Here is a 14,709-nt window from a genome sequence, read left to right on the forward strand (position 1 = left end):
TAAAGAGAGTGGGAGCGAGGACTCAGATCCTTTCGCTAGCTCATTTCGCTGGGGCAGTGCATAAGCCAGGAAAGTTCCCCGCCATAGCAGGACCATTCCCCCACTTACATATGTATAAATTAAGGCCCTTGAGGCACTTCAGAACTGTGTGTTCTGGGTACTTTTCGGTGTCAGAATATTTCTGGTCTAGTGTGAGGTGGCCAGGTAGGCTTATTAACTCCATAGGCTGCACCTGGAGGGAGAACCAGGGAGCAGGGTTGATTGTGAGCAGGCTCAGCTCTGCAGAAATAGTTGGGCCTATAAAGCCAGGAAGCTGGCAAGAAGCCAGGAGCAACTGCTGGGAAAGGGCAGTCCGACTCCTCCCTGGGAAGAGGGAAGAAGGTTTAGAGCTGGGGCAGGCAGAGCAAATCAGAGAGCCAGGCACTGCAGGAAGCCGTCCAGGGAAGGAGCAGTGAGGGGAAAGCCCAGAACGGCTGAATGGAGGGTCCCTGGATGGGAACCTGGAATAGGGGGCAAGCATAGGTTCCCCTAGCAGCCACTGAGGGCGTGGTATAGACCAGTGGGGCAGTGAAGGGGAGGAGTGCCTGGGTCATTGGGAAGAACAGAGAACGGAAGGACTTTACCCCGTAAGCATGGAGAAGGCTGCCTGACCTGCCTGGAGGGCTGAGTAACAAAGTGGATGCTGTGGTTCCTGGGAGAAGAGAACACGTGCAGAGATGGTCTGACTGCATGCAAACTGTGGAAGCCGGGAGGGTTGACCTTGAGAACTAATCCCCAGAGTGACCAAGACGGGGTGCCAGACTTGTGGTGAGTAGAGCACCCCATGGCATCTGGAATGAGTGAATAACCGTGTGCTACTAATCAGTTCTCATTGCTGAAATATTGTCCTCAAGGTGATGTAACATAAGTATTCCTTCAGTTCCCCGAGGCACTTTGAAACCGAGTGTTCTGGATCCTTTTTGGTGTGAAAAGGTGGTTCTGGGCTGGAATGGGTTAATGCAGTGTGTTACTAATTGTTCTAGTACCTGAGATATTGTCCTCAAGGCGACGTGCTGGGTGCATGACATTTTTTCCCTGGGCTACCCTGGAACTGGCTGCTCCAGGTCCTTATTAGTTAAAGAAATGGCTCTGGGCTGGAATGGGTTAATAAGTGTGCTATTAGGTGGTTCTCATTCCTAAAATATTTTTCTTAAGTCTCTTTATCACACTGTTTATTTCAACAGTTCTATTTATTCCAACGCCATTCTGGGCTGTGCTGGCTTTTACACCATCCTGATTTACAGGAGGTGAGTGACAGGGGAGTCTGCCCCAGAGACTCCCGTGGGTTACTTCTGACTTACCCCAGAGTCCTGTGCGTTTCCTCCCTCTCCCCCATGGCGCGTAACACTAGTTCTCTGGTTTCCTTGTCTGGTTCAGCGTTTAAGCTGTTCCTGCTGCTGGTCTCAGCCACAAGGCAGGTACCTGGCTGCTGCCTGATCCTCCTGGGCCAGAGCCTGCTGGTGCTGCCCCAGGCCTGAGACTTACTTCGCGCCGATGCTCCATCGAGACCTTGACCTTTTCCCTGTGGGGCTGCCAGGCTGTTCCCAGCGGCTCCTGTTTCAGCTGCTTCCTTCCCCACTCTCCCTGCTCAGACCCACACCAATGGAGCGTTGTCCCCCCCACGCCCCACAGCTCTTCCCTCGCCCCATATGAAATATGGCGTGATAAGTGAATGAGCTGACAAGGGCCTGCTCCTGTAAATCCTCCCTGGCAAACCATCCTATTGGTGTCAGGGGGCTGCTGCTGGGCAGAGGGGGCAGGGCTCACTGGGGAGAGCAGACAATGGCGGGGGGAGGGGCAAGGGTGGGGGGGATGGGGGGGGTAAAGGTGCGGGGGGGTCTCTGGCTGGGAGCATCTGCATGAGCAGCTGAGACACGGCACCCTGTGGACTCCCTCTCCTGCTCCCTGTTGTGGAGGGAGCTGGGGTTGGGGGGAGGGGATCATGGGACTGGGTAGACCCCGGCCCGCTGGCTCAGCCCCAGGGATCCCACAGACGTGCCCTGCCCCCGAGCCCCGCTCCGAGTGGGTCGTACCGTGGTGCTGACCCGGACACAACAGCCAGCAGTGCACCAGCCCTGAGCAGAGACCCCCTCCGCCCCCCGCCATCTCTACTCTTCCGCTGCTGAATCGGGAGCCCCGAAATTCTGCCTGACCCTGCGTGACCCTAAGCCTCCCCCCAGGGCGCAGGTCAAACCACTGGTGGGGCGTGAGCCCTGAGCCCAGACAGTCTGTGCTCGCCGGTAACAGTAACTGACCCCTCTCCAGTGTCTCTCCCCAGAGGGTCCAGCCCTCCCCAGGTGTGCACCTAACCCAGGCCTGCGTGGTGGGGGGCTCTGCTCGCCTCGAGGGGCGCCTCCTCGCCAGCTTAGGATGAGTCTGCTACAGCCGTGGCTGTGAGCCAGGTGGCTTTTAGCTCACGCTGTGGAGTAGCGGCTCAGAAACTGAGGCTTCGTCTACACGACCAACACTGAACCGCTGCTGGGCTGTGTGGTCAGGGCCGTCCTTCCCTGTATGCAAAGCACGCAGCCGCACAGGGCTCCAGGGGATTTGGGGCACCACATTTCCTGGTGCCCTAAGCAGCTGCGTGCTGCTCCAGCCCCTGCCCCGGCTCCGCCCCAGCCGCACCCCCACTCCCCCCCTTCCCCAGAGCCCCGGCTCCGCCCCAGCCCCACCCCCACTCCCCCCCTTCCCCAGAGCCCCTGCTCCGCCCCAGCCCCGCCCCCACTCCACCCCTTCCCCAGAGCCCCTGCTCCGCCCCAGCCCCGCCCCCGCTTCCCCAAAGCCCCGGCTCCGCCCCAGCCCCGCCCCCGCTCCCCCCCTTCCCCAGAGCCCCGGCTCCGCCCCAGCCCCGCCCCCGCTCCCCCCCTTCCCCAGAGCCCCGGCTCCGCCCCAGCCCCGCCCCCGCTCCCCCCCTTCCCCAGAGCCCCGGCTCCGCCCCAGCCCCGCCCCCACTCCCCCGCTTCCCCAGAGCCCCGGCTCCGCCCCAGCCCCGCCCCCGCTTCCCCAGAGCCCCGGCTCCGCCCCAGCCCCGCCCCCACTCCCCCCTTCCCCAAAGCCCCTGCTCCGCCCCAGCCCCGCCCCCACTCCCCCCCTTCCCCAGAGCCCCGGCTCCGCCCCAGCCCCGCCCCCGCTCCCCCCCTTCCCCAGAGCCCCGGCTCCGCCCCAGCCCCGCCCCCGCTTCCCCAAAGCCCCGGCTCTGCCCCAGCCCCGCCCCCGCTCCCCCCCTTCCCCAAAGCCCCGGCTCCGCCCCACCCCCACTCCCCCCCTTCCCCAGAGCCCCTGCTCCACCCCAGCCCCGCCCCCCCTTCCCCAGAGCCCCGGCTCCGCCCCAGCCCCGCCCCCGCTGCCCCCCTTCCCCAGAGCCCCGGCTCCGCCCCAGCCCCGCCCCCGCTGCCCCCCTTCCCCAGAGCCCCGGCTCCGCCCCAGCCCCGCCCCCGCTGCCCCCCTTCCCCAGAGCCCCGGCTCCGCCCCAGCCCCGCCCCCGCTGCCCCCCTTCCCCAGAGCCCCGGCTCCGCCCCAGCCCCGCCCCCGCTGCCCCCCTTCCCCAGAGCCCCTGCTCCGCCCCAGCCCCGCCCCCACTTCCCCAGAGCCCCGGCTCCGCCCCAGCCCCGCCCCCGCTGCCCCCCTTCCCCAGAGCCCCGGCTCCGCCCCAGCCCCGCCCCCGCTGCCCCCCTTCCCCAGAGCCCCGGCTCCGCCCCAGCCCCGCCCCCGCTGCCCCCCTTCCCCAGAGCCCCGGCTCCGCCCCCGCCCCGCCCCCGCTGCCCCCCTTCCCCAGAGCCCCGGCTCCGCCCCAGCCCCGCCCCCGCTGCCCCCCTTCCCCAGAGCCCCTGCTCCGCCCCAGCCCCGCCCCCACTTCCCCAAAGCCCCTGCTCCGCCCCAGCCCCACCCCCACTCCCCCCCTTCCCCAGAGCCCCGGCTCCGCCCCAGCCCCGCCCCCGCTTCCCCAAAGCCCCGGCTCCGCCCCAGCCCCGCCCCCGCTCCCCCCCTTCCCCAGAGCCCCGGCTCCGCCCCAGCCCCGCCCCCGCTCCCCCCCTTCCCCAGAGCCCCGGCTCCGCCCCAGCCCCGCCCCCGCTCCCCCCCTTCCCCAGAGCCCCGGCTCCGCCCCAGCCCCGCCCCCGCTCCCCCCCTTCCCCAGAGCCCCGGCTCCGCCCCAGCCCCGCCCCCGCTCCCCCCCTTCCCCAGAGCCCCGGCTCCGCCCCAGCCCCGCCCCCGCTCCCCCCCTTCCCCAGAGCCCCGGCTCCGCCCCAGCCCCGCCCCCGCTGCCCCCCTTCCCCAGAGCCCCGGCTCCGCCCCAGCCCCACCCCCACTCCCCCCCTTCCCCAGAGCCCCTGCTCCGCCCCAGCCCCGCCCCCGCTGCCCCCCTTCCCCAGAGCCCCGGCTCCGCCCCAGCCCCGCCCCCGCTTCCCCAGAGCCCCGGCTCCGCCCCAGCCCCGCCCCCACTCCCCCCTTCCCCAAAGCCCCTGCTCCGCCCCAGCCCCGCCCCCACTCCACCCCTTCCCCAGAGCCCCTGCTCCGCCCCAGCCCCGCCCCCGCTTCCCCAGAGCCCCGGCTCCGCCCCAGCCCCGCCCCCGCTCCCCCCCTTCCCCAGAGCCCCGGCTCCGCCCCAGCCCCGCCCCCGCTCCCCCCCTTCCCCAGAGCCCCGGCTCCGCCCCAGCCCCGCCCCCGCTCCCCCCCTTCCCCAGAGCCCCGGCTCCGCCCCAGCCCCGCCCCCACTCCCCCGCTTCCCCAGAGCCCCGGCTCCGCCCCAGCCCCGCCCCCGCTTCCCCAGAGCCCCGGCTCCGCCCCAGCCCCGCCCCCACTCCCCCCTTCCCCAAAGCCCCTGCTCCGCCCCAGCCCCGCCCCCACTCCCCCCCTTCCCCAGAGCCCCGGCTCCGCCCCAGCCCCGCCCCCGCTCCCCCCCTTCCCCAGAGCCCCGGCTCCGCCCCAGCCCCGCCCCCGCTTCCCCAAAGCCCCGGCTCTGCCCCAGCCCCGCCCCCGCTCCCCCCCCTCGCCCAAGCCCCAGCCCCGCCCCCGCTCCCCCCCTTCCCCAAAGCCCCGGCTCCGCCCCACCCCCACTCCCCCCCTTCCCCAGAGCCCCTGCTCCACCCCAGCCCCGCCCCCCCCTTCCCCAGAGCCCCGGCTCCGCCCCAGCCCCGCCCCCGCTCCCCCCCTTCCCCAGAGCCCCGGCTCCGCCCCAGCCCCGCCCCCGCTGCCCCCCTTCCCCAGAGCCCCGGCTCCGCCCCAGCCCCGCCCCCGCTCCCCCGAGGGAGGACTGCAGCAGGGCTGGGGCCTGCACCTACCGGCGGCCGGAAGTGCAGCGAGCCGGCCTCAGCCGCGCGGCTGGTGAGTGCTGGGGGGCGGTTGGTTCCCTCCTGTCCCCGAAGCCAGCGTGCCCCCCGCCCCCCACAGGGGGCTGCCTAGGGCCCCAGACTAGCTAGGGACAGCCCTGGGTGTCGGCATGGCCCCAGCGCCGGAGAGAGCTCTCCCAGGCTGCAAAGAAACCGCCCCAGAAGGGGAGAAGCTCCCAGCTCTGGCAGCGCTGCCGCACGATCTGCGCTGCCCATTTACAGCGCTGCAACGCGCCTCGCTCAGGACGCAGCCTCACGCTGTAAAGCGGCAGTGTAGACGAAGCGTTTCTACGTTTCAGAAAGCCCAGGTTCAATCCCACCTGCTGCTGACCGGGACCGGGTAGCTTTGTCTGCGTGCACGCGCACAGACACACTGCTCACAATCCCTCCCTCCCCTCCAAGGTGCAGGCTGCGCCAGGAGGATTGTGGCAGCTGGTTCACAACTGGCTTCCAGTCAATAGGGTTGCCAGCATGGTTAAGGTGTATTTTTATCACCTCCTCCCAAGAGGAGGAGGAGGATGATGATTTTATTATAAATAAGTAGCACTCACCGACATTTGCCAGGGGATTTCTTGCTGCTTTTTGCAACACTCAGCAGCTCCCGATTTTGTTGTACAGAGGTGGAAAAATAAGGGACGTCCCTTGTACTGCGGCACCGTTGTCAACCCTGTGACATCTCCGGATGTCTAGTGTGGTGCAGCCGTTCAGAGCAGGATCCCGGATCTGACTGAATCCTATAGGGCTAACAAGTCGGGACTGGGCCAAGGCCTAGGGTGACCACCCATCCCAAACTGGGCAGGACAGTCCCAAAATATGCATTTGAAGTCCCGGTCCTGGGCTGCATGACTCCAGGACAGCATTGGTCCCCAAGTCCCTCCAGCGCCACTCCACGCCTGCCCGAGGCTCCAGGATGGTGCCAGTTTCTTCCTGGTGGGCAGCAGAGTGTGGCCTTAGTTGCCACCCCCTTGCCATGAGGCCCTGCCCCCTGCTCCTCCTATTCCCTGAGGCCCTGCCCCCTGCTCCTCCTATTCCCTGAGGCCCCGCCCCTGGCCAGACCGGAAGCCGGAGCTGAGCCATGGTAAGAGCTGCCCAGTAATCCTGGGTTGCTCTGGGGAGTCCTGGACAGCATGCCCCAAGGGCTGGGGACATGGGCCAAGGGCTGCTCTCAGGCATTGGGGGCCAGGCCTAACTGCGAGGGGAGAGCCCCCTTTCTGGATCACCCACTGACACCATGCTGGGGCATTGAGGTTCGCACTGACTACAATGGGAGCGTGTCCCTCACCCTGCTTTCTGCAGCACAGAGCCCCCAGTGCCACACATGGGGCATTGGGCTCAACAATGACTAAGTCAAACTTTTACTGAGTCCCAAACTCCCTCCTCTTTCCTGCTCACACCTCCATTCCAGTCCCTGGCCCCCGTCCCGTCAGCCCCCTAGGGAAAGCTGGCTGGGTGTGGGGCTCCCACAGCCCACGGGAGAAGCTGATTTGCTCTCCAACTGAAGCACTCCCCAACCAGCAGCTCTGGGAGTTTCCATCAATAGCCATGGGCCCCTCAGTTTATTTAAGGGAGTTTGTCTCTGTGTCTAGCAGCCATGTTGGCCAGTTTGGAGGGGGCCAGCATCTCTCAGGAGGAGTTTCCCTGGGGGCTGTTCCAGTTGCTCCCCACCTTGAGGGCTCCATTTCTCACTGTGAGGGAGAAGTTTGTCTTCATGTGAGTCGGGTCTCGCTGCTTAGGGGGCTTGGCTGTGAGAGGGCAGGGGGCCTCAGTTGTGGGGAGACATGGGTGGGTATCTCCCATGGGGGAGCTCTGAGGGAGAGGGATAGAGCCCAGGGCTGGAGTTTGTCTCTGCATGAAATGACCCTCTTCTTCCCCTCTGCTTGGGGCTGGCTGGAAGGTGAGACCCCTGCAGCTGCCCCCTCCCCTGAGCGCTATGAACAAGCTCAGTCCATCTGTAGCACATCCCATGCCTCTGCCCTGAGCAGGCAGAGTCAGCCCTGGGCCGGGGTGCGGGGGGTGTCTCCTCACCTCCAGCAGCAGGTTAGTTTATCATGGAGACTCTGCAGAGACACCAGCAGCCCTGAGACTGGTGCCCAGAAACAGTCTGTAGCCAGAGCCCCTGCAGCGCCAAGCACCCAGCTGGGGTCAGATTGAATTTTCTTCCCCCCTTCCTTTGTCATGCTCACCTTCCCCCTCTATGCAGCTGCTTTGTACGCCCCACTTCCCAGGACACATTCCCAGGTGCTCTCAGCCTGCAAGGGGCTGTACAGACAGCAGAGCAGGGTGTCCTCTCAGGAGCAGGACTCAGGCCCAGGGATCCTGCCTGTCCTGCTCTCAGGCGTGACTCATGATCACGAGTGCCAACCTCAGGCCAGACTGTCAAAAACCGGGCAGACACCCCAAGCTGGCAGGGTGTTCTATAACTAGATCTCAACAAGCCAGTAACAAACGTGACTCCTGATCCCAATAACAGTCTTCCTGTGGAGACCCAGATAGTCCCCTTAAACTCTCCGCCCAGGGGTCTCCAAACTATGGCCTGCGGGCCACATCCGGCCCACCAGATCCTTCTGTCCGGCCCCTGAGCTCCAGCCTGGGGAGGCTAGCCCCTGGCCCTTCCCCTTCTGTCCCCCTTCCCTGCAGCTTCAGCTCACCATGCCGCCGGCCCCAATGCTCCGGGGGAAGTAGTCAGGGGGCAGGGAGAAGGGGGTTGGATAGGGGTGGGGAGGGTTCCAGGGTGCGGTCAGGGGATGGGTGGGTTGGATAGGAGGTGTGGAGTCTGGGGGGCAGTTGGAGTGGGGGGTCAGATAGGGGGTGGGCCCCTACCTGACCCTCCATACAATTTCTGAACCCCGATGTGGCCCTCAGGCTAAACTTTTTGGCCTCCCCTGTTCCAGCCTCTCTTGCCATCCCCACAAGCCAGACTTTGATCGGTGGTCACTTACACCAAAAATCACATCACATCAGGTTGCTTCCAGTTCCAAGAGACCAGTCACTTCCCACAGGTCAATTGGTACCCTAGATCTTACACTGAAGACAAAGACTGTATCCAATCCTGTAACAAGCCATCTAAAGGTTTATGAACTAGGGAAAAGGAATAAGAGTTATTTACAGGTTAAAGTAAGCAAACATATATAAACGAGTTACCATCTAAATCCTAAGAGTAACAAAGTTGTAGTGAACTGTCAAGTTCAAGTGTCTTTCAGGATGACAGAGGAGGCAGTCCCTAGGGATCTCTGGCTTCAGTTTAGTGTCTCTGTCCCTGTGAGTTCAAACAGCAGAGATGGAAATTTTACCTCCCTCTTTTGTTTTTACCCCCCTTCACTGAGGGCTTGTCTATACTGGCAAGTTACTGCCCTGAAACTTTCTCGCTCAGGGGTGTGAAAAAACTTGGGTCCCTTAGGGACAGCTCTGGTGGTGGCCACTAGGAGCCAGGCACCCAACTGCGACTGTGCTGACCCCATGGCAGGAGGAGGAGAGCTGACCAAGCCTAACTGGGTTTGGTTGTTTTTCCACCCACCCTGACCCTGACCTGATGCTCGTAGTTGGGTTGGGCCACAGGGCTTTAATGCACAGTAACACCGTAGGCAGGCCACACTCCTCACACAAGTTGTAACACAAAACCTTAACTCTTATCTCCATAACATCACCTTGTCATACGCGTGTGATAGGTGCCCACAAATTGCTGAGCTGTATGATGTCTTGTTTTCCCTGGGGACGTAGGAGGTCAGAGCTATGTGTTGTAGTGTAGAAGTCCCCACAGTACTTCAGAGTCTGACTGAACTTGCACACTTCGTAAAATGTACAATTAATGGCTTTAAAACAAAGATTTCTCCTTACAAGATAGTGCCGTTTGTCCCCATTGTAACCTTTCCTCCAACCGTTTTCTCCCCTATTTCCCTTCTCAGAATATGCCCAAAGGTGGACATTCTCTTGGACCTTCCCAGCCCAATAGAAAACTTCTGTCTCTGCATCTCCTGTGCATCGTGTTCTCCCCTGTCCTGCATATTGTCCCCTCGGACTCAGGTAAGAATCGCTGTATCGCATGCAGGGCAATGCAGTGTTGTCATGGACTGTATGGATTCATGCTTTGGTGCCACTAGGAGCAGAGGCACTTGACACAATTCTGAGAAATCCGCTTTAGCGGGGGTCTTGAAAGGGGACTACGGGATCAGTGGGATTTGGGCACCTAAGGCTGTTTGATCCCTTTGACAATCCCAGCCTCAAAACTTTTTGCTCCTCTCCTGTGTTGGTAACAGTGCAAACTGGCGTAATGTCACCATCAGAGAAGCAATAGGAGTACATATGGTACATTACAGGTATTTTCATTCTAACTCCTGTTTTCAGTCACATGTACTTTTCTCAGGCTGTTCCTCCCTGGCTAAAATATCCCAGGATTCCCCTTAGACCAGAGATTAATTGCTGTGTGAAATCAGCTCTTTGAGATCCTGTGGTCAAAATTTGGTCTTAAATATTGTAAAACATTATTTAGAATTTTAATAGCACAAATGCTGATTCTTTCCTGCCATAGGGCTGCACCAGCAGCAAAAAGCGGCCATAGAATCATAGAAGATTAGGGTCAGAAGAGACCTCAGGAGGTCATCTAGTCCACCCCCAGCTCAAAGCAGGACCAACCCCAACTAAATCATCCCAGCCAGGGCTTTGTCAAGCCGGCCTTAAAAACCTCTCAGGAAGGAGATTCCACCACCTCCCTAGGTAACCCATTCCAGTGCTTCACCACCCTCCTAGTGAAAAAGTTTTTCCTAATATCCAACCTAAACCTCCCCCACTGCAACTTGAGACCATTACTCCTTGTTCTGTCATCTGCTACCACTGAGAACAGTCAAGCTCCATCCTCTTTGGACCCCCCCTTCAGAAAGTGAGTGGATGCTATTGTAGGTGGGAGGAAACGTGTCTTAGCTTCCTGCACAGCCAGGGGACACAGTCTAGCCATCGGCTGGGTTCAGCACAGAACTTTTGGCATTCTGCCCCTCTCCCTTAATCAGTTATTGGCCATCTGTGAACCAACATCACCTGTGAGAGTGAAGCCAGTGGAGAGGGCATTTAGGGGCCATTTTATCGACAGTGTAGGGCAAAATCTTACCAAGCCATCACTCAAATCTTACCAAGCCATCTGTCAAAAGAATATATTTAGAAGACTGAATTGCTGCATCACATATATTTTCTACATGCTGATTGTTTATTATTATTTCCTATGCCTCTATAGATAATAATAAACAGTCACTAGACAGGATCAGACTGGACATCCATCTAGTCCAGTATCCTTTCTCTGACATGGGACACCACCAGATGGCTCAGAGGAAGGTGAACTAAATCCTATAATGGACCTATATGGAACAACCTGCCAATATGGGACATTTCCTCCTATTTCCCCATAAGTTAGAGCAGAGGTTCCCCAAATTTTTCTTATTGCATATCCCTTTCCAGATCTAACCGCTGCCCATGCACCTGTGCCAGAATACAGCCTTTATATTTTAACCCTTTTAATACCAAAGCATTGTACAAAATGTACAAATTATAATACACATGAACATAGGACTACAATACAATAATACATATCATTTACAGTTTTAGTTTCAATGTACACTTACTTTTGCCCAATTTAAGCAATGGCTTGTTAATACTGCTCACCATTAATGTGATGAATGAGGTTGTTCGAGCACAGGCACATAATGTTTGGAGTGGTAGATGAAAGTTTGAGTTGTAAGTGGTTTTCTACCCAAAGATGCTGACGATACTTTGATTTCATTCCAGTGAGTGACTGGAAAATCCATTTTCACACAGGTAAATTGTAACAAACTGCATCAAAACCTTGACAGCCCTGTCTGACAAGGGGAACTTTGTTTGCGTTTTGATCCAAAACTCTTTTGTTGGAACTCCAGCCTGAGTCTACCGTCGGTTGAAATGTCCAGAAGATTCTCCTGTTCTTTTATGGACAAATCTTGTGGTGTGTGTTAGAGGGCTTATCCCTTCACCCTCTCACTCCCTGGTTCTTCTCGCGTAAACAGAGAGCCGCAATACCTGAAGTCCGAAGTTGCAGACAATCAGATGTTTATTAGGATTAACTTCCAGCAAGCAATGATTCCAATTTCCTTTTTTCCCAACTTACTTCCTGTTTGCCCCCAATTTATATAGTAATATTCTCTGCTATATCTCAACCAATCATTTTAATGAAATTTAATTAACCAATCCTAACATATTGTAACATATTATCTAACCAATTATATCCCACCACCTTAGTTGGTTTACACCCAGCAAAATTAATTATACAGCAGAGAGAAACAATCAAAGAACCAGATAGAGACCATACAGACAAACAATAGAGAAGTGGGGACCATAAAGACAAAATAACAAGAATTAAGGGTGTCACAATCAAAACTATTGATAAGCAAGTTCTTGCCAGACAGGATACTACGAAACTAAGTTTTCTTTCAATTTTCTAGGCTCTTCCCTTTCTCTGAAGGTGATAGATTGGATCGTCTAACAGCCCAAAATTGCATTATTTCAGTGTGTCTGAGGACATGACCATATGCTTCCCAGTTTATGGCTGCCCCTGCTATTTAGCCAAAGGCTTAGATTAAGAACAAGGCCTTAGATTATCCTAGTGAGAGAAGGCCTATAAACAGGCAGGCTGTGATTTTGACTTTTTTTTTTTTGTACCTCTATAACTAGCTAAGTGATAAGAATACACCTAAATCCTTAAAGTATAGGCCTTTACCGACAAGCCTGAATATCTATATCCTAACAGTGTGGGTGTGACGGGATCCCTCAGGGTGCAGCCTGGGACTGTGGGACCGCTGTGCCCTCTGAACTCTCTCCAGCCTGGGCAGCCTCTCACAAGGCCTTGTAGTGACAAGCAGCAAACCCCTCCAGGTGCTGTGATCACTCAACACAACCGCATGTGGAGACCCCACACCCAGTTAGATCACATGAATGCTCCCAGAGCCACTCATGAATCACACAGAGAAAGGCACCAACCAGATCCCTCCTAGCATTGTACCTGAGGAATATGCCATCTAGTTTATTAATTGGTTCACCACTTCATCAATGGAAAGTGGATATACACCAGTCTTTGATAACTGAGCAATTTACCATTCACTTCAGGCACACTCACTGGTAAAGATAAACAGGTCAACAAGTTTATTGGCTACAAAATAGAGATTTTAAGTGGCATTAAGTGATAGGCAAAAAGTCAGAGTTAGTTAGCAAAAGAAATAAAACATAATCATGCAGTCTAAACTCTCAACCCTGTTAGACTGGGCAACAACTAGACTAGGCAACAAGGACAAGTGCAGAGTCCTGCACTTAGGAAGGAAGAATCCCATGCATTGCTGCAGGCTGAGGACTGATGGGCTAGGCAGCAGTTCTGCAGAAAAGGAGCTGGGGATTACAGTGGATGAGAAGCTGGCTAAGAGTCAGCAGTGTGCCCTTGTTGCCAAGAAGGTTACCAGCGTATTGGTCTGTATTAGTAGGAGCATTGCCAGCAGATGAAGAGAAGTGATTATTCCCCTCTATTCGGCACTGGTGAGACCACATCTGGAGTATTGCGTCCCGTTTTGGGGCCCCCTCTGCAAAAAGGATATGGAAAAATTGGAGAGAGTCCAGCAGAGGGCAATGAAAATGATTAGGGGGCTGGGGCACATGACTTATGAGGAGAGGCTGAGGGAACTGGGCTTATTTAGTCTGCAGAAGAGAAGAGTGAGGGGGGATTTGATAGCAGCCTTCAACTACCTGAAGGGGGGTTCCAAAGAGGATGGAGCTCAGCTGGCCTCAGCAGTGGCAGATGACAGAACAAGGAGTAATGGTCTCAAGTTGCAGTGGGGGAGGTCTAGGCTGGATATTGGGAAACACTGTTTCACTAGGAGGGTGGTGAAGCACTGGAATGCGTTACCTAGGGAGGTGGTGGAATCTCCGGCCTTAAAAGTTTTTAAGGCCCGGCTTGACAAAGCCCTGGCTGGGATGATTTAGTTGGGGATTGGTCCTGCTTTGAGCAGGAGCTTGGTCTAGATGACCTCCTGAGGTCTCTTCCAACCCTAATCTTCTATGATTCTATAAGCAGCTTTCTCACCACAATGGATTTTGCAGCCCATAGCATACAGATTTCTCTTGAAATCTGGGCTAGTCCCCTCAGTTGGAGTCTTAAGTGTTCAGGGTCCTTATTGCTTGCAGTGTAGGTGGGTGAAGGAGAAAGGGGCTCACAGGGGGGCCTGTGTTTGGTTTTTATACCCCCAGTCCTATGTGCTTGGGGAGCACAAGTCCAGGTATGTCTGGGGATGTTGCTGAGTCTCCCAGGCAAAGTTGAGCAATTCCCCTGCTGTGGCCTCATACAGGTGCGTCATTGCATTGTAGCTCCTTTGCTGGACAATGGTTGTTGATGGGTTGATTGATGCCCTGCATGGGTGCTGGTTACTCTTCTTACTGTTGCCTCTGAGGGAGCTAATATCTGGCTGATTCCCCAATTTACAGCATGTTTTAGTGACAACATACAACACAGATAATTTAATATGCATTGATGATATACGTATAGGGATAGAGCAATTACTTTTGGCAGATCCTAACCTTTCCCCTGATAGCTTACATGGGATGGTTTACATGTAATATCACAATTATATACAAGATGAGGAATATGGGGGTTACGGGGCGCTCCTCCAAGGTATAGAGTGTCACAGTGGGTACTGCAGACAATTTGTGAAAGGGTAGTGGACCCATCGGTATGCGTTTCCCATTGAGGGAAAGTACTCAGTGATTGACTCACCAATTCACAGACCTATTGCTTGTTGCCATCTTTAACACTGTCTTGCAATTGTAGATCATTCATTGTCAGGCATTCATGCAGGTTTGGGAAAATTTTGGTGTTTTTTCTCTGCACAGTGAGCCTAGAATTCCAGCTTTTTTTATTGACTCAGTTTTGTCCTGGACATTGAAGATGGTTGCATTGAGTCATTGAAGTCCTCGATTTAGCTCATTTAGATGAGCGAATATATCTGACAAGTAGTCCAGCCATGAGACCCAGGCCATGTCATGCAGGTAGTGAGAGCGTGGAAATGGCTCCTCTGTGTTTATAAACACAACAACAAACCCTTGAACTGGGAGTGAAGTTCAAAAAATGTGCCAAGACCTTGCCCCATGACAGCCATTGAACCTCCAGGTGGAGCACTAGATTAACATGCTTGCTTCCTGTCTCATTAATAGACTGGGAGAGATCCTGGAATTCAAGAGTCAAGCTTTTATAAAGTTTGCCATCTTCGCAGCATTGTCCAGCAACTGCTTCCAGTTGGTAGGCATGCCTTTGGCGCCATACTGCAATGCACCCACATAGCATTGGGAG

General features: G+C 57.0%; 1 protein-coding gene across 5 annotated transcripts in view; it reads left to right on the forward strand.

The window, feature by feature from the left end:
• Nucleotides 1-334: 334 nt before the first annotated feature.
• Nucleotides 335-14,709, forward strand: part of LOC102929868 (butyrophilin subfamily 1 member A1) — a 37,201-nt gene continuing 22,826 nt past the window's right edge. Inside the window, exons 1-3 of one of the 5 annotated variants that reach the window (XM_043547035.1) lie at nt 354-807; nt 1,224-1,286; nt 9,269-9,386. In XM_043547035.1, coding sequence (XP_043402970.1) covers nt 9,272-9,386 — 115 coding nt within the window. In that variant the 5' untranslated portion in view covers nt 354-807; nt 1,224-1,286; nt 9,269-9,271. Of the gene's footprint in view, nt 808-1,223; nt 1,287-5,241; nt 5,362-6,956; nt 7,077-9,268; nt 9,387-14,709 lie in introns of those variants that run through there. The other 4 variants (XM_027820361.3, XM_027820376.3, XM_027820368.3 and 1 more) reach the window with 4 other exon arrangements.

The sequence above is a fragment of the Chelonia mydas genome, chromosome 5, assembly GCF_015237465.2.
Source record: "Chelonia mydas isolate rCheMyd1 chromosome 5, rCheMyd1.pri.v2, whole genome shotgun sequence".
In the NCBI taxonomy this organism is placed as follows: domain Eukaryota; kingdom Metazoa; phylum Chordata; order Testudines; family Cheloniidae; genus Chelonia; species Chelonia mydas.